Raw genomic sequence first — 26,709 nt, forward strand, 5'->3', positions numbered from 1 at the left:
TTTCAGAGCCTTCCAACTGCATAATGATGGATGGAGGGCCAAGTGGATGGTGAACCAAGGGCGAAATGGATGGCATGATAGGATGGTGTCAGCATACCACACCTGGTCTGAGGGCAGTTTAGAACGACAAAGGCATGGCTGGCCAGGGCCTTGAAAAGGGTTGTGATGAGAGTGAAGGCTTCCAGAAGGACACGTTTTTCATCACTTAACAAGCGGTGCACATCGCTGTGTGTTGTGTAAATATTCTGGGGTAGACAGCAGTCATCAAAAAATACATCGAGAAAACCACAACAAACTCATCAGATCTCTGGGTGGTTTGGATGCTGACATTCCTCCAACAAAGGGCTGAAAGGTGCCCTGTGTGAAGATTTCCTGAAGAGTGGGGCTCTCGCTTCCCAGAACGGAGGCTCCTCTTCTGCGCTTAATCCCACTGGAAGTATCTGTGTCAAAGTGTGTGGACACCTCTGTTAAGATGCTGCACCCTTCTGTCAACAGGGAGCTTCCTCTGCAAAAGGGGGACATCGTTTACATTTATAAGCAGATCGACCAGAACTGGTACGAAGGGGAGCACCACGGCCGGGTGGGCATCTTCCCACGCACCTACATCGAGGTACTGCAGCTCCTTGTCTGTCTGAGGAGGTGCCTGGCTGTCACTGAGAAGCCATTTATTGACCCAGGACTTGTGTTTTGTTTCTTCCTTTCTCAGCTCCTTCCTCCTGCGGAGAAGGCTCAGCCGAAGAAGTTGACACCAGTGCAGGTGTTGGAATATGGGGAAGCTGTTGCAAAGTTTAACTTTAATGGTGACACACAAGTGGAAATGTCTTTCAGAAAGGTAAATGGCTCTCCCTGAGCCCTGCCTTTGTGTGGTGGCCAGTTCACAGTGCTGTCTGTCCCCTTAAGAGGTGTCTGCCAATCATCATCACACTAAGAATGTTTGGATGGTCTTTCTTCAGGGGAAGATATTTTGAAAACAGACCTTAGGCTCCCGACAGGGCAGATTTTCATGGAGGTCAGTGATTAAATACAGGATTTCCAGAGCCCTAGACATCTTTTATAAATTATCCTCAGCCCTCATGTTGAGCGCCTCCAGATGTGATAAGCACCATGGTTTCACCATGCATTGTTGTGGCCCCATGGGGGGAAAAAAAAGTCCATTGATAGCAAAAGTTTACAAAAGCTTTGAAGCCAGAAGTCACGGGTTATCAGTTCTGGAGCAGGTAGGGGCATTAAATACCTCTTGCAAGCCACAACTTCCTCACATTAAAACATGAAGAAGGATGGCTCCGTGCCAAGGTGCTCCTGAGGGTTAACTGAAGCCGTTGGCACTCAGCGAGCCGGAGGTGCCCGGGTCCTTGCTGTGGCTTCTGTGTGGGGCAGCTCAGCAGGGTTTCTCCGAACATAGTTACACCAAGCACAGGAACTCTTGTTTTTACCTGTCAGCAGTTTCTGGAGGAGCTGATTTTGTCAGGGGTTCAGGGAAGGGAACATGTGCACTTCAAGCACTTATACCCCTCAAACAGATGAGGATTGCTGGATGCAGCCTGATGGCCCCATAGCAGGAAGGTCACTCATTAAATCATTACACCAGTGTCCAGTGTCGATCAAGCAGTGCAGCTGTATTCAGAATGTGCAGTCATGATCCTTATTAAAGAAGGAGCTTCACTCAGTGGTGTTAAGTGGAAAACAGACATAAGGAAAAGAGACACATACACAAATCTAAGCCACATGAATGGGATTCAATCCAGAAACTACTTGTGTCCAAATACTTACAGGGGCTACCCCTGAGGGACTGCACACCGAGCGATGATTGCTTTCTGCTTCATGTTTGCGCTCTAATTTTTCTGTTACAGAGCATGAAAAATAAAATTACAAAAAGGGAGGTGGAAGCTAGCCTCTGATGGCCTCTGCCATGGCACAGGATATGAAGAGTTGCCTGTTTTGCTTTAAATGGGTCAACAAGGGCTACTTGTGCCTTCCAGGATAAGAGGCAGGAGTCTCATTTTCTTTATGAAAATATTTCGAGACCAAGCTGAACTCCACGGCATCCAGGCAGCCCTTGCTCAGCAATGTGAATTCCTGCCAGATCCAGCAGGGGAGTCTCTCCTGAGACTCAGTGCAGTGGATTGCACAGGAAAGGGCTGTGTCAAGTGCAGGCTGGGGTGCCCTATGTGCCGAGGTTGGAGGGACAAGGACCATTGCCTTGCTGTGTCTTGCAGGGCGAGAGGATCACACTGCTTCGACAGGTGGATGAGAACTGGTATGAAGGGAGGATCCCTGGGACGTCCCGACAGGGCATCTTCCCCATCACGTACGTGGATGTGATCAAACGACCGCTGGTGAAAACCCCCGTGGATTACATTGACCTGCCTTACTCCTCCTCCCCAAGTCGCAGTGCCACTGCAAGCCCACAGGTACCTAAGCTGCTTGATGTTTTCACGCTCAGTAATATAGTCGCCCATGGCTCTTCTGGGGTGGTTCTTCGGCATCATGCTGGAGAAGTATCTGCAGCAGTGTGGACTGCACACAGGTGGTGGTTTTCAGACACCCCAATGGCATTTTGCCAGGTGGAAGAAATGGAAAGTGTTTAAAGGGATTCTCTGGGGAGAAGGTAGTCCCCCTTGGTTGAAGCTAGTGGTGTGGTGCATCCTGTGGCTCAGGGTAGTTCTCTCATGTTGGCCAAGATTGGCTTGCACAAGACAAAGGTTCTCATCCTTAGCTCTGTAGACTTGATCTAAAGTGTTTTTACAAACATTCACCAGAACCACGTTAGAAAATGAGCTTGCAGCATCTTGGTTTATACTGGGCTGATAGGAAGTAGGTGTGGGGCATGATAGGTTTGCCTTACTGGACTTATTTGGAAATAGGAGTTATTCCAAACCCATATCCATGTTTGCAGTTAGAATGTTGGATTCGGGAAAGGCATGTGGGTTGTTGACCCCTGTGACATATGCTAGCCACTGTGCTAGAAAAGCTATTGGAGAGAAACCAGGTAACAGGTACAGGATGTGGGGACCCAGGGTGACCTGGACTCCTCCCCTCTTCTCTCTCATCCTCAAATCACTTCCTAATCTTCCAGCTGCTCATCATTGACCCCAATAGACTGCATCAGGCAGCTGGCCTGGGCTTCCTACACAGGGAGATCCATGTCCTGTCATCTCCCAGACAAGAGTGTGGGGTTGGAGCAGGGTATTCAGGAGAACTCTAAGCTAGAGACTGCACTCAGCTGTAGCAAAATGGCTGCTCCTCTCCTCCTCCCTCTCTGGAAGACCATCCTGAGCCACGGAAGGGCCAGGCAGTGGTGGGCCATTTTTCCTGGGTTCTGGTAGCAGGTGGGCCCTTGCCTGTCCCTTTGATTCTGCAGAGTGGGCCAGCACCATGCAGGACAGCGACAGCTGTGATAGAAACCTCTGTCCCTTCATGTCCCTTGCTCCTTCCCTCCCTCACATGTGTGTGTACACTTGCACACTCATTCTCCAGCCCTGGCCTGATAACTTCCTCTCTGGGACACCAGTGTGTCCGATGTTCTTTGTATTTCACTCTTTTCCTTAGGTGCCCTGGTGACTTGTATTTCCTTTCCTTCCCCTTTATGCTGACCCTTGTACCTTTTACTTCTTTCTCGTGTTTGTCTCTCTCCTTTTAAGTTTCCTAGTCACAGCAAGCTCATCCTGCCAGCCCCCTCATCTCTGCCCCACTCCCGCCGAGCTCTGTCCCCTGAGATGCACGCCATCACCTCGGAGTGGATCTCGCTGACTGTAGGGGTCCCAGGCAGACGTTCTCTGGCGCTGACCCCACCCTTGCCACCTCTGCCTGAGGCTTCTGTCTATTACCCTGACCACCTGACCTTGTCAGCCAGGGCTCGTCCCTCCCTGGCTCTCAGCCTCCCCCATTCAAGCTGGTCAGATGGCTCTACTACACGCTCCACGGTCTCCCCGCTGGCTCTGCCACCCCCTGACAAGGCCTATTCCCTGGCATCCAGTGCCCGGGCCCCACTTCACATCAATGGAGACAGTGGAGTTCACATGGAGCCTCCTGGCACCCGCCAAGATAGCTTCTCTCAGTCGCTGCTTGGGAGCTCTGATAGGGTCATCTCGGAGCTTAGCGATGCATTTAACAGCCAGAGCAAGAGGCAACCATGGCGAGAAGAGAATGGCCACTATGAGAGGAAAGCAGAGAGGGAGGCGGGGGAGAGATACCCTGGTGGACTCGCCATCTCTAAGAAGAGCTGCTTGAAGCCTTCAGACGTGGTCAGGTGCCTGAGTGCTGAACAGAGACTCCCCGATCTCCACCTCCCTGAGGAGAGCCGGCCCAGGAAGCCTCTGGACAGCCCTCTTCCAGTAGGGGAGGCTGGGCAGCCAGAGCTGCATAGAGGTGGCCAGCAGGCTGGGAGGAGAGCCGCTCAGCGTGCTGTGAGCCAGGTAGGCCTGCAGCATGCCCATATGTGTCCTTGGCATCTCACTTGGCCCGGTAGGCCAGAGGGCTCCCTACCGTGGTCCCCCTGCCGAGGCCAAGTGGATGTCTGTGGGACCTGTTTGCTTGCTTTGGGAGCAGAAAGATGGTCCCAGAAGGGATAGAGGGTGAATCTATTGAGGCATAGGGTTGGGGACAGTTAAAGGAAAGGGCGGGTGGTGTTCTGGCTTCTGGAGGTGTTGCAGGAGTGAACTCCACTGTGAGTGCCTTGTGGCCTGCTGCAGAAGCCCATGAGAGGACAAGTCTCCCTGCGGCTGGGTCTGCTATGACTAACCGAGCTGAGAGCACCAGGCTTTAGTGTGGCATGCTGTGGTTTTCTTGTGAGCTGCACTGTTTGCATAACCTGTGGCGCTCTGCTAGTGCTCAGTTTTGTCAGCTCTCCGTCCTGTCTCGTGTCTGTGTGGGAGCTTGGAGCCCTGGCTCATGGCAAGCAAGATGTTGACTGGGGAGCATGCTAGGCTTCCTGGAGCCCCAACGGGCCTGGAGTTGTCCTGTGTGACTACTGGATTTCTGGGTGACTGCCCCTGTCTTCTCTCTGCGTCCAGCTACAGAAATTTTAGGGTTTGGGAGCAAGACTGCTAATAAGGAAGGTCTCTGATTTTTTTAAAGAAATTTTTGTTCTATTTATTTGAAAGGCAGAGACAGCTCTTTCATTGACTGATTAATTCAACAGTTGGACCAAACCAAAGTCAGGAGTTGGGGACCCTTTCTAGGTCTTTATAAAGTTACCAGGGACCCAACCACTTGAGCCGCTACCTGCTACCTCCTGGAGCACACTGTAACCAGAAGCTGAAATTGAGACCAGGGCATGAATCTAGGGATCTGGGGTCCTTAGTGGGATCATAACCACTAGGCCCAAACCCCTCCTCACCATAGGGTGTTTTGAAATTTTAAAACTTTTACAAGGATTGAACTTGGTAACTCTATAGGTCATGGTTCTGATTTTGGCTCTGCTGTGTACTACTCTGTAAGTCAAAAACGTAAGAACTCTTCTCCAACATAATCAAGTCTGAATGCCAGCTCCATTTGGAAACTACTTAGCTTTTCTGGTCAATTTCTTCACCATAAAATAGAAATGAGAATAGCTACCTCATAAGTGTGATTGAGAAGATTCCTTATAATGTGTGTAGAGTGCTGAGCACAAGAGCTAGGAATATGGGCAGTACTTTGCAGAGGGACGCTCTAAAGACACCATCTTGCATGATCTCGAACTGCTAGAGAATAGAGAATGTTCTAGAACTTCTTTAGACCTAGTTAGACTTCCTGAAGTTGTCTGCAGACCATTCACTAAGTGTCTATTGAGCATGCTGTTTATAATAGTAAACTGTTCCCGCGCCTCAAACCTGCAGGCTTCTTTCATTCCATCTGTGGCTACTGATGTCAGACCTGCAGAAACCAGTCTCTGGGCAGGGTGCAGAGCCTGTGTGGTAAGGCTGGCAGGCACAGTAAGTGTCCCCAGGGCAGTCATGGAAGTAAACTCAGAAGCCACACGTGCACAGATGCCTGAGAAGCCACAGAGCAGACTCCAGCTCACACCAATGCACATGGCCAACAGGCCAGCCTATCAGGAGATTGAGACCCCAGGACAGGCACAGTGTGGGATAAGAAATCAGATATATCCTGTCCCTAGCAAGCTGCTTACCCTCCCTGAGCCATGGTTTCCTTGAATGCAGAGTGAAAACAGTGGTCCCTGACAGGGCAGTGTAAGGACTCACCAAGGAGATCCATTGAAGTGGGGTACTTGACGTGTAGCCAGGCTCTGAGCAGTGAGGGCCTCTTACTGCTGTCACTGCAGATTGTTGCCTGTCCCCTCATGTTGGGCTGCGGGGAGGCAGCCACACCAGAGTCTATACCTGGCCCAGAACAAGAGCCCCTGGAATGCCGGTTCTGGGAAGAAGGAGGTGTGTGTGTGGTGGGAGATAGTTTGTTGGGAGCAATGGTTAAGTGACTGGTGGGAAAGAATGCAGTGTCTCTGACACAGAAATAGTTCCATTGATGTTCTAAGTCAGCCCCAGGTGCCTGAACACCTCCTCCTTGCCAGTGGTGAGTCATTGGCAAGGCCCGATTCCAGGATCCGGAGCGTACGGGAAGTGCGCACAGTGCTGCCAGCACTCCCGATGAGGTTAGGGGTACATGCTTCCTGCTTCCTGGTGGGGGCTGGCAGCGCTGGCGATTGTGTTGACTGGGAGGCCATGCGAGGGCCTGCAGACTTTACACATCACCACTTCTAGTCCCTTTCCTTCCTCCTGCTCTCTTGGCACCAGCCCCCTTGCTGAGGTTCCTGGGCTTGCGCGGGGGAGGGCTGCTGTTCACACACCTCCCTCTTAGTCACCTCCACTTCCCATCCTGTGGGAACTCAGGTCTTTCAGAAGGGGGCCCTGCCTCTTGGGCCCTTTGCTTGACACACTGTGACTATCCAGAGAGGACCTGATGTGTAACAGCTGCCCTCCAGCAACCCCATTGGAACCACAAGACCTTAAGCTGAGTCACTTACCTGGCTAAATGCTTTCCAGAACAATTTGAATACCAAGAAAATTAACAACCATTGTTCCTGTGGAACCAAAGAGCTGATTCCAAAGAGCAATTTTTTTGGAGGCTTTAGAGATCTAGGCAGTAAGCGGGGAAGTTTGCCTGAGAGTGTTAACTGAAGGCATTCTGCAATGTTAGGGTTATTTACTCTCTTCTGGGTATCTAGAATATTCCAGGCACTGTGCTGAATGCAGTGATAGAGGAGGATACCCATTATCCTGGGCTTCCCTGTGGTTTCAGGAGAAAGTCTCTCCTCCTGCATAGGCTTAGAAGGCTCTATGGCGTCTGGCCATTGAGGTATCACGTGGGCCTCATCTTCCAAAGCTTCCCGTTTGCTTGGCTAGTCCCTACCTACCTTTCCTTCACATCTCCATTGAGACTTCCAGGAACTTCTCCTGCTGTTCTTCCCTACCCTTGCAGGACTGGACCAAGAGCTCTGATTCTGTGCTCTCCTGGCTCCTGTACCTGATCTATGCAACCATTCCTTAGCTTCCTCATGTTTGCTCTTTGCTTTTCTGTGCCCTCATTCAAGTGTTAGCACCCAACGTTCGAGACTGTGCCACCTGATAGGTAGTAAATATGTATTGAATTAAAGAATAGACAAAAAAGAAAGGGTCTCCACTTGAGGGAGCAAGACATACTCACAGATAATAATTATGCAGGCAGGGAAAGAGTCACGAGCAGTCCTCTCTGAAAGTCTGCAAGGACAAGCAGTAAGCAGTGAGAAGCAGAAAGTGGCTGTCTGGAAGGACTCCGTGAGAACATGTAGCATGTGAACTGGGCCTTAACTAGTAAGGAGATTTCCAGCAGGCACACAGCAAGAGAATGTGACTTAAGACAGATGGCTGGGGCAAAGGCTTATGAACCGAGAACTATGTGTGGAGAGTGGTGTGTTTCTGGATTGGGTGAGGCTTCAGGTATCCACAGGTAGGAGAATCTGGAAAGGGAGCCGAGACCAGAGGTCATCACCTGAAGTGATGCTCAGTACCACCTCCTAGCCATCAGTCAAACTGTCTTCCTCCCACACACAGTGTGCTGCTTGGCTGCTTGCCTTCCCTTAGTTACCCACCTGCCCCATTTCTATAGTCATCTGAATGCTCCCTGTAAAATTTACCTAACTTTTCATTCCTAAACTGGTTTCACATTGGGTTGGGTTGCTTGGCATTTCAAATATGTGTTTTCTCTGACCAGTAGCAGGAGCTAAGTAAAGAGCCCAGTGTCTGCAGAGGAAATCAGGGTGGGGTTCAGAGCAAGGATGGGGTATTGAAAGCCAGTGTCCCTGTGTTCTAGCTCTGGCCCTGCCATTAGCCTGCAACATGTGTGTCTTTGGGTGAGTCACTTCTCTTTCCCGGCAGCTTCCTGTTCATAAACAAACCTTTAGACAAGAGACGTTTTTCAGAAGGCTTTGATATTCCATAATGAGATAAAATCCTGGGTGAATTGCAGTTGAAATGAGGAAGGGATATGTAGTTTGTTGGTAGGTCTACAACCTAACAGAAAGATGGAAGACTTTGCTGTGTTTTTGAGGGATAACTTGAATAACTGAACACAGACACTTAGAAAACACTCAAGAGTTCAGAATTAATATCCACACTCTTAGATTTTGTTGGGTGTTAACTTTGGCCAATAAGATTTATTACAATCCACCAAGTGACAGGGAGGACCATATTGCAGGCCTCCTTTATCAGCATCGTCAAATAGTCCCCAAGTTTCCCCTAGACAAAAAGAGAAGACCAAAGGCACCCAGGTTTGATTTTCTGGCTTTGTTCAGAGTATGAGAGAATCTTACAGAATTTCTGGGTTAATAAGAATCTGTCCCAGGGACTCATAACTTTTTCTGGATCACAGAATTTTTGAGTTGCTGAGACCAGAGGACACCTTTAATTGGGGGAGGCTCACACACACAGAGTTTTGTAAATACTTCTGGAGGATCATAGCCACTGCCACCTGATTGCTCCCTGGTTGCCCTGGTTAAGGTCCCCTCGTTGTCAAAGCTTGCGGTGAGATGAGAAGATGGGTTTCTGATGGGTGATGATTTGGTTCCTGAAAGGAAGGAGACCCATGAGTAAAAGCTGAGGGCAGGAATTGTGAAGTAAAAGCCTTGGTGTGAGTTGGTTGGCTCCCTGTCCATGTAGAAGGCACAGAACAAATGGCATGACCTAGAGGGGGCTGCTCCAGCAGAGATGGGAGCACTCAGACGAGTTTCCAGAAAGACCAGCACAAAGGCAGAGGGACTGCTTTGAAGCTGGAAATCAGAAATAGAAATAAGCGTGGACTAAGGGGAAATTAAAAGCGTTAGGATGTTCAGTCAAGGGAACCATTTCCCTCTGACTCACTCCGAAGGAAAATCTCTACTAAACAAACGCAGAGGGTGGTGACCAGTTTCTGGAATGGGGCGAGAGTTTGGCTACAGTTGTTAAATGGCTAGCCAGCAAGCATCCTCTCAAAGACTGAAGACCCAAAGCTGAGATATGTGCAGGGCAAGTCATATGTGCCAGTGAGAACCTCAGCGCCAGCCGTGGAGCCCTGCAAGCGCTGAGGTGAGCTCTGAGCAGCACCCCTCTCCAGGCAGCCTAGTGCCTGGATGAGCAGGGCGTGGGGTAGTACACCTACCTGGGAGTCAGAAGGGCTCATGTTTGGATCCTGGCTTCCCGGTCCGTGCTCAGACATGGCCAGGTCTGCGTTTTCTCATATGTAAGACATGATCACTGCCTTCTTGAGTTAGGAAGATCAACCTGGGTACAGTGTAGGTGACCTTGCCTTGCACAGGGCATGCAATAAGTGCCTGCTGTGTGATGCTCCATCCTCCTTACCCTGTTCCGTCTGAGAGCAGTGAAATAGAGCAGTAGGTGTGAGGATCAGGCCTTTTTGGGGTACGGAAATCAAAAATTTAGAAAATGGGTGTTTCTCTTACTTCTTCCCCTACCTGAGGTCAAAGCTTTGTATTCTAAACGTATTTAAAGCACTCCTGCTCTCTCCCCCAGCTATTTGTGAAGAAAGGGAAAACCAAACTACTGTCTTTAACTAGTATTGATGGAGTGCTTTGAGTGTAATGCTGTTATCGGATTCAATTTCCAACCAAGTTAATGTGTTGTTTCTCGAGTGATCTGTAGGGAGATTAGGTCCAGGTGGTAAGCAGCAGAGCTAATTGTTGATAATTAGTATTATATTTAAGCTGCACTGTTTGTCTCTGTACAGGCAACGGAGGTCCGCAGTGTCAGGGGCCATGTCCAGGGTGCTGTGGAGGTTCCTACAGCTGTGACCTCCCAGCCTGACTCCTCAGGCTCTCCTGCTGCTCTGGCCAAGTCAGCCTGGGTGCAAATCTTCGCAACATCACACTCCCACACTTCCAGAAGGGAGACTCACGCGGTTTCTAGAGGGTGCAGGTTATGCGCCTCTATCTGGTCCATGTCTCTGGGACTTCCTGCTGTTCTCTAGCCTGTGCACTGTTTATTTTGGGCTTCAAGGTTTTGGCATCCACCCAAAGCTAGAAGAGGATGCTAATGGCTCTGAGTGGCACCAGGTGTTTTGTGCATCCACAGGGATTAGCAGCTCCCTCGAGGCAGAGATCAGATGTCTGTGTGATGTCCCTGAACTGCAGAGAGAAGGGCAGCAGAGCAAAGTGCCAAGCCTCAGACTGGGTCACTGCCTCGGGGAGAATGGAACCAGCGCTGTCTGTCAGGAGGGGCATTGCCTGTGTGCAAATATGGAAGAAAAGGAGTTTCTGGCTTGCAGATACCACCTGTTTACAGTTGATAGCAGAGGAGAGGGAAGGGGAGTACAGTGTGTGTGTGTGTGGACAGATGGACAGACACACACACACTCTGAACTGGTTGCTGTTTTTCTAAACATGCGAATAGCTGGAATGCATCTCTAGAGTTCAGAATGTACTTAGCGTGAGCTAATGCTCTGTTTATTCTTAACCCTGGATGAGGCCCTGCTTAGAACCACGTCTCCTGCTAGGCTTCCATAGGACAGATGGATAGGTCTGGGGAGGGTGCAGAGAGGCACTGCTCAGCAGAAATACACCAAGACCCACACCTGCAGCTTCAAAGTTGCTGGTAGTCACAGCATGCAGGACAGGCGGGGTTGATTTTAAGGCTATAATTTCATTTAACTAAATAGATATGAAAATGATTGAGATACTTTGCATTCTTTACTCTGTCCTAGCTTTTGAAGACTAGTCTGTTTTTCTACTTCATACTGATTGTTGGCAGTACCTGGTAGCCATGTGTGACTTTTGGCCACTGTGGTGGATGGCCCAAATTCAGAGGAACAGTTCCATAAGGGAGCTTAAAATGTCATGACAAGTAAAAGAAACTGGTAATTGTATCTTGGTACCAAAAAGAAAGTCTATGCATAGTTCAGAGAAAAATCCATGAACTTTTTGGAGGTTTTCCCTCATGAAGCTATATAAAGGTTACAAATGGGTACAGGGAAAGAAAACACATGTTTAGAGGATTTAAAAAAAAAAATCAGAGGGTGAATAGGCTTGGAAGTGAAGGGCTGACCTTAAGACCTTGATGGTGGATATTACCAGTTTCCATCTTCACAGGTCCACCCGAACCGTGTTCTTCCCTCCACCCACCTGGTTTGCCTTTTAGCTACGTGAGATACTTCATTGGATTCTAAGTAGGAGTGGGGGTTGAGCCTTTACTGATAGGATAAATGTTTATCTTGCCTTCTTCCTTAGTTTATTCAACCAGCGCTAAATCCCTGCCTCTCAGGAATTGGTTGAAGATTGCACGAATCCAGATGCTGAGGCTGTGGTCATGATGATGATCTTCCATTTTGGGTTTTCCCTGGAACAAGTGCTAGTGAAGCATCGGCATCTCTTCCAGCCCTGTGACCCCTTGTGTTAACCATTGGATGCTGTGTGTTACTGCGCACCATGCCTTTTACGGGAGACGCATTTGAACAGTTAATATAAAAACGATTCCGCAGGACAAATTATAGTGTCTGTTTCCAAAGGAAGTAGAATTTGGGTATTGTTCTTACAGTCACATCAGCTGTGCCATTGTGACCCAAGAGGGAGATGATTCGTGGAGATTGGACTGTAGGATTTGCCAGGCTGTGCAAGTCAGCAGACTCCTGAAATTTACGAAAGTCAGATGAGATGATGGGGCTACACATGTTCACAAAAATATTGATCAGGTCCTTCTTACTGCATTTGATTTACTGATCCCAGCACTCTAGGGATTAAGTTGGCAGAAGAATACTGGGGAGCTTCTGCAAGGTTTGGGGATTGTTGTCAACCCCTCTTTGTATGGCATTTAATGTGAGATCATTATTCTGTCGTTCGGAGTTTGGAACTATCATAGGTTGGTTTTTGAGAATTTTTTTTCTTTTGTGAGATGTGGCTCAAACCAGTTCTTGGCACCCTGTAGCCAAATAATCTTGGTGTAAGATAAGTATGGTCTTCTATAAGCCAGCAGGTTGGCACCATCAAAGAGAAATGCAGGTGTTCCTGGTATGCATCCACATTCGGACAGTCTCAGGTGACGCCTTCATACTTCAGATTTAAGAAGCACTGATGATATTTTATAGAATCCCAACTAGTAATCATCCCAGCAGCTTCCACTGCACTTCCTCCTGAGGCAGCCACACTGTTGTCAGACAGCTCTCACTTTCAGAAAGCATTCTGTTTTCAAGTCAAAATCTGCCTACTGCTGTTACCCATTCAAATTGCCCTGGATCAGTTTTCTTTCAGCTGCAAACTAGGCACTTAGAAACGTGTATTTTTCCCCCTTCCTTCTATAGAAGCCTTGATCCAGAGGCTGGGTATGGATGGTGAATAGAGTCACACAACTTGGGCTCCTGGGCACCAGACGAAGGCTTGCAGGTGCTGGGACATTACAGCAAGAGCACGCAGTGTCCCCTTTAGTGCTGTCTCTTAATTCCTGCCAGAGGCCAAGGGGCTGATTTGAGGGATTACACCTTGCAAGGGAATTCAGAGAATTTTTAAAGAGCCTCTCAAAAAGACAAGCGTATAGAAGTAGTCCCTGCAGTTAACATTGGTCCTGCAGGGCGTGCAAAAGGATGAGATATTGACAACAGAGGTGAGCAGGAGAGAGGTGAGAGGGCGTGGAATGACCAACCATACTGCTTCACAGGGTGATTTTGCAGAAGGTGCTAAACTGTCCTTGAGCTTCGGCTCCCTACACTGACGACGAAAACAGGGTGATAAGGCCTGTCCTGTGTGTGTGTAGGAATCATTGGCAGTTGTGCCAGTGAGCACACTTGATAGGATGGGAGACAGTCAATGAAACCAAGGGACAAGGCTACCTCTGTCTCCCCGTGTGACCTCAGGGACTCCTAAGTGAGCTAGATGGATCATACGGAAAAGATTTGAAAGTGCCCTTCCAGAAGGTCTTGGAGTTACTGAAGTCTGTTGCTATTATTGCATAGGACCTGGAGTACTTCTCCATGGTTGGCTCTTTCAGTAGGGCTTGGAATGGAATCCTGTCTGGGAAAAATTTCAGACACTCTCCCAGAGAAGGCCTGGCCTCTACCGCAGAAGGCCTTTTGACAGGCAGATCTACTTGGCCATAAGTGCATCTGTTTCTGTATCAGCACGTAGTTGCTGGACTGGTGAGTGATGGGCAAGTTTTCCTTCCTACCACTGAGAGCTTACTTCTGGAAGTCAGCTCTGCTCTGAGAACCATTCTGAACTTGCCTACTGCCTCACTGAATATGGCTTGGGTGGATTTTTCCAAGGGAATGATCTTGTTTGTTGCTTCAGATATTATCAGAGTTTTCCAAAAGTTATTCTAGTTTTCAGCTGTTACAAATACTAAAATATGGCAGACCTGATAGGTGTATGAGACTGCTCCGACCAAGGCTCCTATTCAACAAACAACTGAAACTGGCTTTGGGGTCAACAGCCCTCATCTAGACTCTTGCCAGCTGAGAGTGAGGGGCCAATGTGGGTGTGACTTACAGAGAGCCATGTCTGTTCTTTTAAGGCAACCCTTGTGTGTGTCTCTCCTGCCCACACAGGGGCCTGTGTTATCCATTCTCACCCCACTGCATCCATGCTTCTAACTTCCCATTCCATTGCTTAGAGGCTCGCTTCTGACTGCTCACTGGTGTTTCCAGCTGTGCACCCTCTGTGCTGTTGTGGAAACTCCATGGCCCTGGGCCGTGAGTATCTGGTGTCCTCTGAGTGTGGTGGTGTGGTACGTGTATTTGCTCACGTTTTTGTTCTGAATCCTTTCCAATGTGACATCTGCTAAAATGTCTCCCTTATAATTTGCTTGGTGATCACAGCCTTCTCATCATTCATTGAGAGCAGGACCTGATCTCACAGAATCTGAAAAGAGCTATGTGGTAAGATGCCTGTTGCATAAGAACGTGGCTTTCCCAAAGACAATCCTCACTGCCTTCCGGAGCCAAGACTAGAGTAATACCTGGGTCACTGGAGCCCTCTGTGGCTGTTGTGACAAAGTGAGAAGCTAAGCCACTGCTTCCCGATCAAAGAAAGCAGAGGGGTTTAGAAACAAAACCTCCACTCTGCCTTCATGGGGGATTGAAGTGATAGTGCATGACTGGGGGTATGTACCTGCATTTCTAGCCTGAGAATATCTCACTAGTAACAGTTACTCACTAATTACAGGCTTTTATGCTGCTGCTTAAAAAAAAAAAATCAAACTAAATCCCAAATTCTTCTGTATCTCACCTGTTTTTCCATGCTTACGCCTGGATCCCTCCTGCAATCCACTCCTGGAATATCCATTTTTTTTTTAACTTGGATCTTCAACTCTATTTTTTTCCATGGACTTGTGTGCTTCGTCTGGAATGTCACATCTCTTCCTCTCTTTCTTTTTTTTTTTTTTTTTGTCCCCACATTGACTGTTTTATGGGGGTTTCTGGATATCTTGGGGCCACCTCCCAGGAAGCAGTTTGCAATGAGATCATAAACATTGCTGAAAAATCTGTTCATTACTGCAGCACTATCTCTCATCCCCTTGACTTTCATCACAAGCTATCCCCTTCTGACAATAAACCATCTTTCATCATTTCTCAGCAACCTCAAGCCCAGCAACGAAGAGTCACTCCAGACAGGAGTCAAACCCCACAAGAATCGTAAGTACACCTGGCAAACATCACACGCATGTCCCTGGGAGAGTGCTGGCCTTGCCAAGCTGGTTTGGACTACCTGTGAGGGCTGCAATTAGGGGAATGAGGAGGCTAACTACTCCCCATTTTTCTAAGAAGTTCTAGTTAAGGATGCATTTCCCATCAGCCAATAAAACAGGCGACAGGTTAATCCAGGAAATAGCAGAATACTGGGAGAAACAGGTAAAGAGTTCACTGGCATACAGGTTGAAATAGGAGCTGAGTGATTGGTTACACCCTTAGTTAAAGGATAATAGAAAGCAGAGATCCATTTATTCTGATCAGAATGAACAGGATTTATTCCTTCCTACATTTGAAAAAAAGGCTGTTGGCTACCTCCTATGTTTTAAGAACAAAATAGAAAACTCTGCTAACAGAGGAATAGGGGTTTGGATGAGACATGAACAGACATGACATCTGTTTTTAAATGTTTGTTATGTAAATGAAAAACAGCTACGGAGGGAGGGAGGGAAAGAGTGCGTACCAGGAGCCTGGAGCTCCAAGCATTTGGACTGTCTTCCTCTACTTTTCTATGAGCATTAGCAGGGAGCTGGATTGGAAGTGGAGCGACTAGGAAGTGGAGTGACTGGTGCCAATATGGGATACTAATGTTGTAGGTTTTGGCTTAAACTACTACTGTGCCAAGGGCCCAGTGCAGTGGCCTAGCCGCTAGAGTCCTCGCCTTGAGTGCACTGGGATCCCATATGGGTGCTAGTTCTGGTCCCAGGAGCCCTGCTTCCCATCCAGCTCCCTGCTGGGGTTTGGGAAGGCAGTTGAGGATAGCCTGGGGCCTTGGGACCCTGTACCCATGTAGGAGACATGGAGGAGACTCCTGGCTCCTGGCTTCGGATCGGCTCAGCTCCAGCCGTTTTGGTAACTTGGGGAGTGAATCATCAGATGGAAGATCTTCCTCTCTGTCTCCTGCTCTCAATATCTGACTTTGCAATTAAGATAAATAAATCTTTAAAAAAAAAACTGCTGTGCCACAGCATGGATCCTCACAAATTGCATTTTGATAGCTAGAATGACAAGGCCTCCACAGGCTTGCCTGTGTAAAGCATGCTGGGTACAGCCTTGGAGAACTTGAAAAACATCGGTTGGGGTCCCAACATTGGATTCCTGGAGGAGATAGAGGCAAAGCTCAAGTGTTGGATGGCACCAGATGGTAGACTCTAGAATGAGGATAAAATATAGTTGAAATATATAATGAAGTCGATCTATATTCCCCAAGCAGTAGGGAGTGAGTGAAGGCTTTTGATCATATTTTGTTTTAGCTTGATTGTTCTGGGAAAGAGTGAAAGTGGATTTTAGAGACAAAGGACAGAGCTGTTGGTTGGAAGATGTTAATCTAGCAGAGAAGTGATAAGGGCCTAAGCCAGGACAGAGTGGGTGTTTTTTAGCCATGAAAGTGATCAGTGATGGAGATAAAGGGCAAGGAGCCATAGACAGCATGGAGGAGTGAGAAGGAGCGACAGGAGCTGCAGGTGTGGCTGCAGGCACATTTGCTTTCCTGGAGCAGGCAGCATCTGGTGAGCAGAGGCCACAGCCAGTAAATGAGAAATGTCAATCTATTTGGGACTTTTCTTTGGCAATTGGAAAAGAAAATCAGTGGGGACCACTGAAAGAGCATGTGTGTGCAGAGGTGATAGCAGATCTCGTTAGCTGCAGTTGAGGAGTAAGCTTGACAGCAAATGGATGGAGGCTGTGGCTGTGGGTCCAGGAGTGGCAGTGGCAGGGACAAGGGTGAATATTTGTAGTGCAGAGATTCAAGCACTAGAAGAGGAAGTGACAGCATTGAGAAATGCAAGTGAAAAGAAATAAGGGAAGGAGAAGCCCAGGGAGTAGCCAGCAGTAGGCGTTCTTCTTTACCTCTGTGAACAGGCAGGAAGGTGAGTAGATGCAGAGCCTTAAATATAAACAAGGCAATTCAAGTGCAGTCCACAGTGAACATCTGGCTCAGGAAGTGGGGACAAAGGGGAAGTATGGTGCCAGCACTGACGAGTGTAGGTTTTTGGAAGGGTCTCGTGGGGATGGTATCCTGAGCTGTGTGAGATCTGTCCAAAAGTAAACCCGTGTGGCAAGGGTGCAGGACTTTGTCCAGGCAAGCCCCACTACCAGAGACAGGTACTGGGAGGTATTTCCTCGAGCTGTGGCTGGCGCGGTAGCCGTGGTGGAAGTTCTGGGGACAAGGCAGTCTACGATGGTAGCAAGGGCTTAGGTTGGACAGCCCCATGTAGGACTGGATAGCACACATAGCAGGCAGATGCAGAAACATGAAAGAATGTTTTTATTCCCAACTCTTAAGTCCAGTTGCACTGACATTTATTGAAAACAAAAGATGTTTGGCTGCTTTCCAAACTTTTGTTTGTTACTATTTTGTTCCAAATTATGGGTAAACAGTTCTGAAGTTATGCAGGATAGGTGAAGGAATAAACAAAAAAACAAAGCTTTTCCTTGATACCAAAACAGCGATCAGATTTCAGCAGCACAGCAGCTGTTGTTCGAACAGACAGAAGCGCCCAGGCTAGATGCTTTAGCCAACTTATAAATAAACAGGAATCTTAACCTTCACATTACTGAGACAGAAAAAGAGCAAACTGCTTTCAGGAGTTTGAAAAAATGACATCAGCCTTTAGAAGCAGTTAATAAACTGTATTTAGGCATGTAAGGAAAGGCAAGGTAGTTTTGTTTTTTTTTAAAGGTTTATTTTTATTGGAAAGTCAGAAAGGAAGAGAGGAGGAGAGACAGAGAGGAAGATCTTCCATCCGATGATTCACTTCCTAAGTGGCCGCAACGGCCAGAGCTCTGCCAATCTGAAGCCAGGAGCCTCTTCTGAGTCTCCCATGTGGGTGCAGGATCCCAAGGCTTTGGGCTGTCCTCGACTGTTTTGCCAGGCCACAAGCAGGGAGCGGGATGGGAAGTTGGGCTGCTGGGACTAGAACCGGTGCCCATATGGGATCTTCGTGTGTGCAAGGTGAGGACTTTAGCCAACGACTAGGCTACTGCACCAGGCTCAAGACAAGGTAGTTTTGTTGAACACTGAAGCCGTGGGCATTTGCTTCCTTATTCCTTTATCTCTGTATGTTTTTATTTAATTTCTTTTTACAGTTGCCTGATGTACTCCAATGTGTGTAACTACATGTTAGACTCTCTAGGTTTAAATAATTTGTTGTCTTCAATAATCTACATATATTGTCCTGCATTGAGAAAAACAGTTTACCTAACAGACAGGGGATGGTGGGGCAGTACTTTAGACATAACAGCTTGTCCTTGACAATCAAATGAAGGCGTTCCCCATTCCTGTCAAGTCTAAGTGAACTTGAGTGTGGCCCTGCAGATGCTGTGTGAGAGTATCAGCCAGTGACATACTTATTTCCACTGTAGAGTGGGAAACACTGCTAAACTGGTGTCTTAAAGGAAATAGCATTTGGAAACTCGTGAGTCACCGTTCCATTTTTGTCTTTTGTAGATTTAGCTACCAAGCATTATATAGCTATATACCACAGAATGATGATGAGTTGGAACTCCGTGATGGAGATATCGTTGATGTCATGGAAAAATGTGACGACGGCTGGTTTGTTGGTAAGAACCCCATATGTTCTTTTTTTTTTTTAAATATATTGTTATTTTGAATTCTGAATTATGTGGTACAATTTCGCATAGACTGGGATTCCCCACAAACTCCCACCCCCTGCAGATTTTCCCTATTTTACTACAATAGTGTAATCCTTCATAAAGAATCATAATTCCATTAGTCTCTTATTTAAGTGTACCCTGACATTGTTGGTACAGACTATGTCAGGCAGTCCAGCATCCCATTGTCTACACATGTCCAACAGTTTCATTGGGAATCTCTGTTTTGCCTGGAAGTAGGGATGCATGTTCCATTATACCCCACATCTGTATATGATAGATCCCTGTATTCCATAATTGAGAAGCCATGAAACCAGGTCAACAACTGGTATGAGTTAGAACAGCCACAACAACAACAATAACAAATTACATCACCGTGGAAAAAATGCGCCACTGAGTAACCAATACATGAGTGACAAAAAGGAAACACAAAAGTCTTTTGGGAAAAATAATGTCACCGTGTAATCCATGAGCCAGTGATGAATTTGACAAGAGAAAGGGAATTATTTGGAGTAAACAAAACTGAGATAAAAAAATGTCAAAACACATGGGAGAATCCCATGCGTTCTTTATATTAGCTGTGCACTGAAAGAATTCTAGGAGTGATAAGCCACACGAGAAGCAGATCTGCTTAGTCCAGAGCTGGCTCCTGGGCCCAAGCAGGATTGCTGAGCTACTCGGCCTGCTGCCTTCACTCTTCAGATGGGGGCTGTGACTGCTCCATGGAAGGGCAAGTGTCAGATCCACTCATTGGGTTTTCATTTATATTTCATGTTACACAGTATCCATGTAAGTGGGGGCATTTTACTTCTGAAGCTCTAGGGTACAGCACATGAAAAATGTGACAAAGCCTGGGTCTCTACTATGCAACTCAAACATGGGGTGGATATGCCAAAGACATTCTTACTCACTCCAAGTTGCTAATAACTTCAACCAAAGCTGAAACAAAGCCTCCTTAACTCCAACAAAGGATTCAGCTTTATAGGAAGGAGAGGGGAAAGTTAACTTATTGATATTCTGTGACAAGCCAGACACTATGCTTGCTAATCTTATTGAAATTCCCTTAATAAACATAACCACATATGGCAAGATTCTCCTCATTTAACAGGTTGCAAGACTCAGAGTCATAGAGGTAGAGTGACTTCCCAGAGATCACTTAAGTGGTGGATGGGGAAGGCAGGATTTGAACGCGGACTGCTCACCTCCACCACAGCCTGTGTTCTTCATTCTCAGGAGTGAATCATATTGGGTACTCATGCTTTGCCTCAGTTTTTTTGCCCATACAAATGACTTCATGTTCAACTTCTGTCCTGAGAAAGGCTCTTCCCTGATCTCTCTGGAAAAGCTTTATTAAAGCGAAAAAACATCAGGACTGAGTAGTGAGAGTAACAAGGCCTCATTGTTGAGGGGACGCTGGAAAGACTCACCAGTGTCTTAGGAAACCACCCTGTACCTCCACGGTCCCCAGGAGCCCACAGGCCCCACTGCTCTATATATTGCTCTCCAAAAGGAAGGCAGATCCGAGAAGCCAGCCATCACTCTAGGACACTGTGGTTCAACAGAACCTCAGTCCCAGCTGTGTAAGAAATTTAAAACCTTCTAGAAGATACAGTAGAAAAAACCATTTAGAAACCATGGTCGTAAATTCTAGGGTAACTCACAATGTTATCATTCCACCGTGTCGTCACTATACAAGTAATTATTCATCCTCCTTTTCATGTCACATCTTTGAAATCTAGCAGGTAATTTGTTTCAGGTGCCCAGTAGCCATGTGTGGCTATCATGTTAGAGCAGCTCTGGTATGTACTAGCTATTAGGCATTTACAGTTTGTATTGAACTTGAGCTGGAGGAGGTACAACCATTCTCTAGTAGAGGCAAAAGTGGCCTTATAGTCACAGGACAAGGTGCCCGTGAGCATAGGCTAGTTCCTTACTGCTCCAGTGCTCTGCAGCTCTTGCCCATCTTTCATGCTCCGTTTTAGGCATTATTCTCAACCTGCTGGTAGTGGCTCTGTGTGATGTTGTGGCCAACGGGCTTCTTTTATTTCTTTTTTTTTTTTTTTTTTTTTTAAGGGAGAGACGGAAGTCTTCCATCCCCTGGTTTACTTCCCAGATGGGTGCAATGACTAGAGCTGAGCTGGTTCAAAGCTGAGAGCCAGGAGTTTCTTTCTGATCCCCCACATGGGTGCAGAGACTCAATGATTTGGATCAGTCTCCATTGCTTTCCCAAGCACATTAGCACAAAGCTGGATTGGAAGTAGAGTAGTCTAGGCCTCAAACCAGTGCCCATATGGGATGGTGGCGCTTTACTGCTATGCCACAGGACCAGCCCTAGGTCAATAGGATTCTGAAACCAAATCCATGCTACCTGGGAAGAAAAGTTGCTCTGATCAGGTTGTGATGGCTGCTACTGGGAGGATGATAAGGACCCAACATGTGTTAGCCACCCCTTCTGAAGATTCCCAAGGGAAGCAGGCCTGGTTCAGTTGTTGAGAACTGGGGCTCAGTGCTACCATCCCACTAGGGCCTCACCACGATTTGGCAAAGGCCTCTGGGAGGAACTCCCTGGGATAGTCAATCATAGTAGTGAGCCTCTAGAAGTCCTGCAGTCCAGAAAATCCAAGACTTATACTGCATGCAAGGTGTGGATTCCCAAGAGAAGTAATGGAATACACACTGGAGTGAGAGTGGGAAACCCTGGGTTCACACTACACTGTGTCTGATCCTTGCTAAGAGGTAGGACCTCAGATGTGGAATTGTGAGCTCCCTTTGCTTGGGTTTCTTCATCTGAAAGCCTGGAGTACTAGAAATACTTGCCTTTCTTACTACCCTGCATTTTTGTTTTCAGTCCAAGTGAGATAAGATAGGAGAAAGTGCTTTGGGAGCCATGTGCTCTGCTGCAAGCTGCAGATCAAGACCTGCTGAGCAGAGATCTCCAGGACGCACTTCTGGACTCAGATGTACTCATGTTGTGTCTGTGGTTGTTTTGCAGGCACTTCGAGAAGGACAAGGCAGTTTGGTACCTTCCCAGGCAACTATGTGAAACCTTTGTATCTATAAGAAGACTGAAAGCCACAGAAATTATTTTCCTTGGAAGATGAAATCAAAGTCATGACTGGTCTCTTTATTTAAACTTGAGTACAGTGGGAAAATCAATGCAGTGGATGAAGAAACAAAAGTGAGAGACAGAAAAGTGTCTTGTTTAAAATCCATGCTTAAGTTTACTGTGCATCAGACAGGGCTGAACTGTGCTCTGGGCAAAAAGAATTGAGGCAGATCCCGTATTTTCATACCTGCTTCTGGGAGCCACTCCAGCCTTTACCTCCCACCCACCTCCTGCGTAATCTGAGTGGAGTAGAGTGCAATTAGCCAGAAATGCCTCCTCCTGCTAACATGGCCTTAACTGGCTCCCTTGTCAGAGTCCTTGAGCCTGAAGCAAGCCCCAGAGCAGGAGGCAGAAAAATCCCAAGCCATTTTCCAAATGCTCCAAGCCTGAGTATCTACCTGTTCCCTCATCCCTTGGATGTCCTGGAGCCAGCTGATCCCTCATGCTTATGTCTGGGCTGTCAAGGCAGTCCCCAGACCACAGTAGGGGCCCCAAGTTTGTACCACATTTAGTCCCTCTTTGGACCTGCTGGGGCTTCCATAGGGAGATAGAGGCAGGATATAGGCGGCCTTTGCCTTCAGCTTGCTGTGCTCCATGGCCACTGACAGCCCTACTGCTCAAAGAAGCCCACGACAGTTGCCCCTGGGACCTGAGGTGTAGGTGGCCAGGCAAACAGGTTACATTACAGTTTTCAAGCTTTCAAGTTGAGGAGTCCTGCAGCTCTCCAGGTCCCGGGAGGTGCATTCCTTTTTTCTGTCACTAGTTTCTCAAAACAGTGGTCTTCCAGATAGTATGGCTGTGGTCATCAGAGCACCATCTCTTTTCTGGCTGAGACCATTTGGGATTGGGAGGCCCATTGTTCTAGAAAATCCAGAATGAGGTTCAGCGATTCATTTAATGTGCACATGTACGCTGGCTGCATAGCACACTTGTGAACAAGACGTGCTCCAGGCTGACAGAGCACTTGCCACATCTCTGGTTTACCATCTGCCCCACCTCCCGTAGGAATTCAGAGACAACTCCAGTGCAGTGTTCAGGGTTGTGAGTCCTAAAGCACCCCAGTGTGGCTTCTTTCAGGAGTGCAGGCATTGTCACAGTGGCCCTGGGTGTGAAGCAGGAATTCTCTGTTTGCCATGGGGGCTGGGTCCCAGGAAAGAGGCCCTTGTGACACCTGAGGATCTTAGTTGCAGCCCTGACCGCCTGTGAGATGTTCATCAGCCTCTGCTAGCTCCCTTAGTGAGTCACTGCGAGTTCCACGCCTTGCCCACCAAGAAGTCGGTGATTAGAGAGATAAAGAACAGAACCAAGAGGGACCGTGCTACGTGCTCAGAAGGGTGTGAGAGAGAAGAGGTGGATTTTCTCTGGAGGGATCCTTGAAAGCCTTGTATTTCTGTCTCCATTTGTTCACTCTGAATAATTAGGATGCTGGAAGAACCTTTGTCTGAGAGTAGTTTGTTGTTGGAAATACTTGAAAGTTTTTCCTAAGTCTCCAAACTCACATTCTCCCTATGGAGACATAGTGAGTGAGTAGCCATTCTAGGTGATGGGAATATGTTCCAGAAGCACCAGCTGCACACACGTAGTTCTGGATTGCCCCAGCACTGCTGTCCCACAGTCTGAACACTTTGTGTTCAGTGCCTCTGGCTTAACCACTGTCTCAAATACCCATTTTAGGACCCCAGCTGCTCCCCTTCCCTGTAGCCACAGTAACCTCACTTTGTTTCTCTTTACCCTTCTTTCAAATTCTGCTGGCCACTGATTGGTTCACACTAAAGTGTAAATGGCTGATAAAAACAATGTGTTACCTCTTTCTGGAGACAGGGCGGAGCCTTAGTCCCAATGGGGAAAGGTTGTGTCTCTGAGGGGGTAGTGTGTGGGCACATCTCTGGGTAGGATGCAGTGACACAGGCCTCTTACTTTGGAAGGTCTATTCTACCACCCAGAAAGACTGTTTTGTGACTCCTCTTTCCATGGGGATGTAAAATGCACGTGCACCTGTGCTGTGCACAGTGGCCTTTCTGACACATCTGGGAACGTGATGCTTGTATCATCAAATGTTTCCTGGCCCTTCTTAGATGCAAACCATTTATAACACAACCTTACCGGTTTTTTGAGGGGTGCTTCTTCGTTAAGTAGGTAATTTTGAACACCTCTTTAAATACAGCTAGAAAATGAAACCAATTTGTAAAGCCACATTTGCATATGATGCCAGCCTCATGCATTTGTATATCTTCTGGAGTCTAGATCTGCCTCACTGATTGGCCCTTCTTTAATAAAATCCTCCGTTAAGTTTGCATCACTTCAGCTTCCTATGCGTGACAAAACAAGGAACAGAGGTTTCCAATTGCTCTTTTGTCTTCAGACATTTAGTAATATAAAGTACCTATTTTTATGCTGAAATGTTTATACAGGTTTAATAATAGCAAGTGCAACTAACTGGCGCCTGCCTTGCAACATGTTTTGATATATTAGCCATGCTTCCTGGTAAGGCAAGCCCCAAATTACTTATCTTTTGCAGTCTCTCTGGGATCAGTGAAAGAAAAAAAAAATCATGTGTTTTAAGAAATGGGACTGTAAATATGTATATTGAACTTTGTATAGCCCATGTACCTACCTTGTATAGAAAAATTTTAAAAATTTGAACAGAAGGGGGCAAGACAAGGAAATCATGAAGGGTTTTTTGCATTTTTATTTAAATGAAGGAATTAAAATAACTTACCTGCAAATTTTTAGCACAAAAGTAGCCATTGTAAAGTTAAAGTTTACAATAAGCATTCTTTTGGGGTAGCTGTATTTGCAGTTACAAGAAGGCTTCTCTAAATTTTCTGGTTTTTTGTTTGTTTCTTTTTTTCTTTCTTTCCTTCTTTCTTTCTTTTTGCAATCCTATTTATCTGCAGTAGTATTAAGTTATATCACTAGAATAGGTTACTATGAGATTATATTCTGAAAGAAAGATAACTGACATTAATTACCAATTAATTTAAACTATTGCCATTTAAATTATACACTGAGAGCATGTACTATGCGAACACAAATTTTTTCTGTTCATTTATTTTTCTTATTGCAGTGCATTGATTTGATAAATAGATGTGTTGGATTCTGACATTTGCTGTACATACTATTTAATAAACTCTGCTGAATTGCGTGGCAAATGTTTGTCCTTGCCATTCCATGTGCCTTCCCTTGCCAGTCTTCTCCCGTGAGGCTGGTGTTCACTGCCTCGGTTTTTCACCCTCTCCTCCCCACGCCTCATCACTCCAAATCTGGCTGCCACTTCCTCCTTGAAGACCAAGGTCCAAAAGAGGGGACCCACTTCCTGGTGAGTTCCAAAAAGCACACAAGAAGGAGGGGCTGTGCAAGAAATTCACCAGCAGATAATAAGGAAGGGAGACTGCAGGAATGATTTCCGAAGCCAGTAGGGGCAAGGATGTCTTTCATTTGAGGGAGAATTGAGTCGGTAAGAGGGGAAGGTTTTATCTACCCTTGTAGGGGTGGGTATATATATTTAAGAGGTGCCATCATGAGTGCCAGCCAGCATGAGTCAACATGGGCTTATGATTAGGCTTAAGCTCCTCATTGGGTGGAGATTCCAGTATTAAAATGAAGTGAAAGGCGACCGTTGGATACCTTTTGACCCAGCTGCACAGGTGTCTCTCTTGCAGCCAGGTCTACCAGGCCAGCATGACCCGGGCTTGCATCTCTGCTTGGAATGTGACTGAAAACCTGAAAGACAGCTTTGGAGAACATCAGGTGCTTTCAAGGTCTTGAAATGAGTCACAGTGAAGCCTGGAACTGCTCTGGGCATTAGCCAATAACAAAATCACACTTTAGCTTTTTTTGCTCAGTAACCTAACTTCCGGACCCTCTCAAAGTTAACTGATGTCTCCATGGTCCATCTGTTATGCCATCTCACCATTGTATTTGAAATCTGTTATTTGTTGTGATACTCCAAGCCAGGCTCATATGTCTCCAGAAACAAGAAATGAAACCCCATAAAATGTGTGTAGTGGGTCTTGACAGGGACTGCTAAGTGTGAACATAGGAACTGACACAGCACCTAGTTTTTTCTAAACCTAATTAGCTCTAGTTGGCAATTTCTCTTGAAAATGCAGTGTGTCCTCTATTTCCTCCAAAACAAGAGTGAGGAGGCCCCAGAGCATCCAGTCTTCCCTGGCATCCTATGCCCTTGACCACTCCATCAGGGTCTACTGTGAATGGGGCAGGGATCCATTCCCTAACTGAAAACCCCAAATCTCCACTCTCCTTTTGTTCTTTCCAGCACTGCTTTGCAATTCTGGAGTAACTGGAGACTTTGGCCTCCCAGATGCTTAGAGGTTGTTTTCCAGGGGTCTAACAGTTTTAATTTTGGACAGTGAATTACAGATGCGACTCTCCTGTCTCTTGTGCCTTCCATCTTCCTTCATACCCATCTCACGCAGAGTGGTACAATGGCCTCAAATCCACGCTGGGAGCCTGCTGTCCTTCCCTCTCCTTTAGCTATGACTTCATCTGCTACATTCATTTTGTTCCTTCTCACCCCTGATTTTCCCTGTGGTCTCAGAGTCCAAGCCTGTTTAGGGCTTCAGGGCTTGAAAACCCTTTCTTTCCTCCAAGCACAGCAAAGCTTGCTTTCTCCCATCCTTTGAGCTTTTTGTTGCCTTCTCAGGCTTTCTCTGACCACTCTCTGTATCCTAGAGCCCTATGTTCCCCCCTGTCAGTAGTCTGTCTCCCTTCTCTGTGTCTGACTGTACACTTTTCACCATGTGGTACTTAATTCATAGACCGTCCTGTAAGACCTGTGAGTGTAGTGAATTGTAGTGATTGTGTGTTGTTGTTGAATGCCCAGTGCCAAGATG

At 47.0% G+C, this 26,709-nt stretch overlaps 1 protein-coding gene across 1 annotated transcript in view; it reads left to right on the forward strand.

The window, feature by feature from the left end:
• SORBS1 (sorbin and SH3 domain containing 1) overlaps positions 1-25,001 on the forward strand; it is a 224,912-nt gene extending 199,911 nt beyond the window's left edge. Inside the window, exons 24-30 of the mRNA XM_040992413.1 lie at positions 496-610; positions 707-832; positions 2,217-2,411; positions 3,642-4,415; positions 15,023-15,081; positions 18,584-18,696; positions 21,740-25,001. Coding sequence (XP_040848347.1) covers positions 496-610; positions 707-832; positions 2,217-2,411; positions 3,642-4,415; positions 15,023-15,081; positions 18,584-18,696; positions 21,740-21,807 — 1,450 coding nt within the window. The 3' untranslated portion in view covers positions 21,808-25,001. The remainder of the gene's footprint in view (positions 1-495; positions 611-706; positions 833-2,216; positions 2,412-3,641; positions 4,416-15,022; positions 15,082-18,583; positions 18,697-21,739) is intronic.
• The last annotated feature ends 1,708 nt before the right edge of the window (positions 25,002-26,709 follow it).

Source organism: Ochotona curzoniae, unplaced genomic scaffold, assembly GCF_017591425.1.
Source record: "Ochotona curzoniae isolate NIBS_2020 unplaced genomic scaffold, NIBS_Ocur_1.0 contig_66, whole genome shotgun sequence".
Classification (NCBI taxonomy): domain Eukaryota; kingdom Metazoa; phylum Chordata; class Mammalia; order Lagomorpha; family Ochotonidae; genus Ochotona; species Ochotona curzoniae.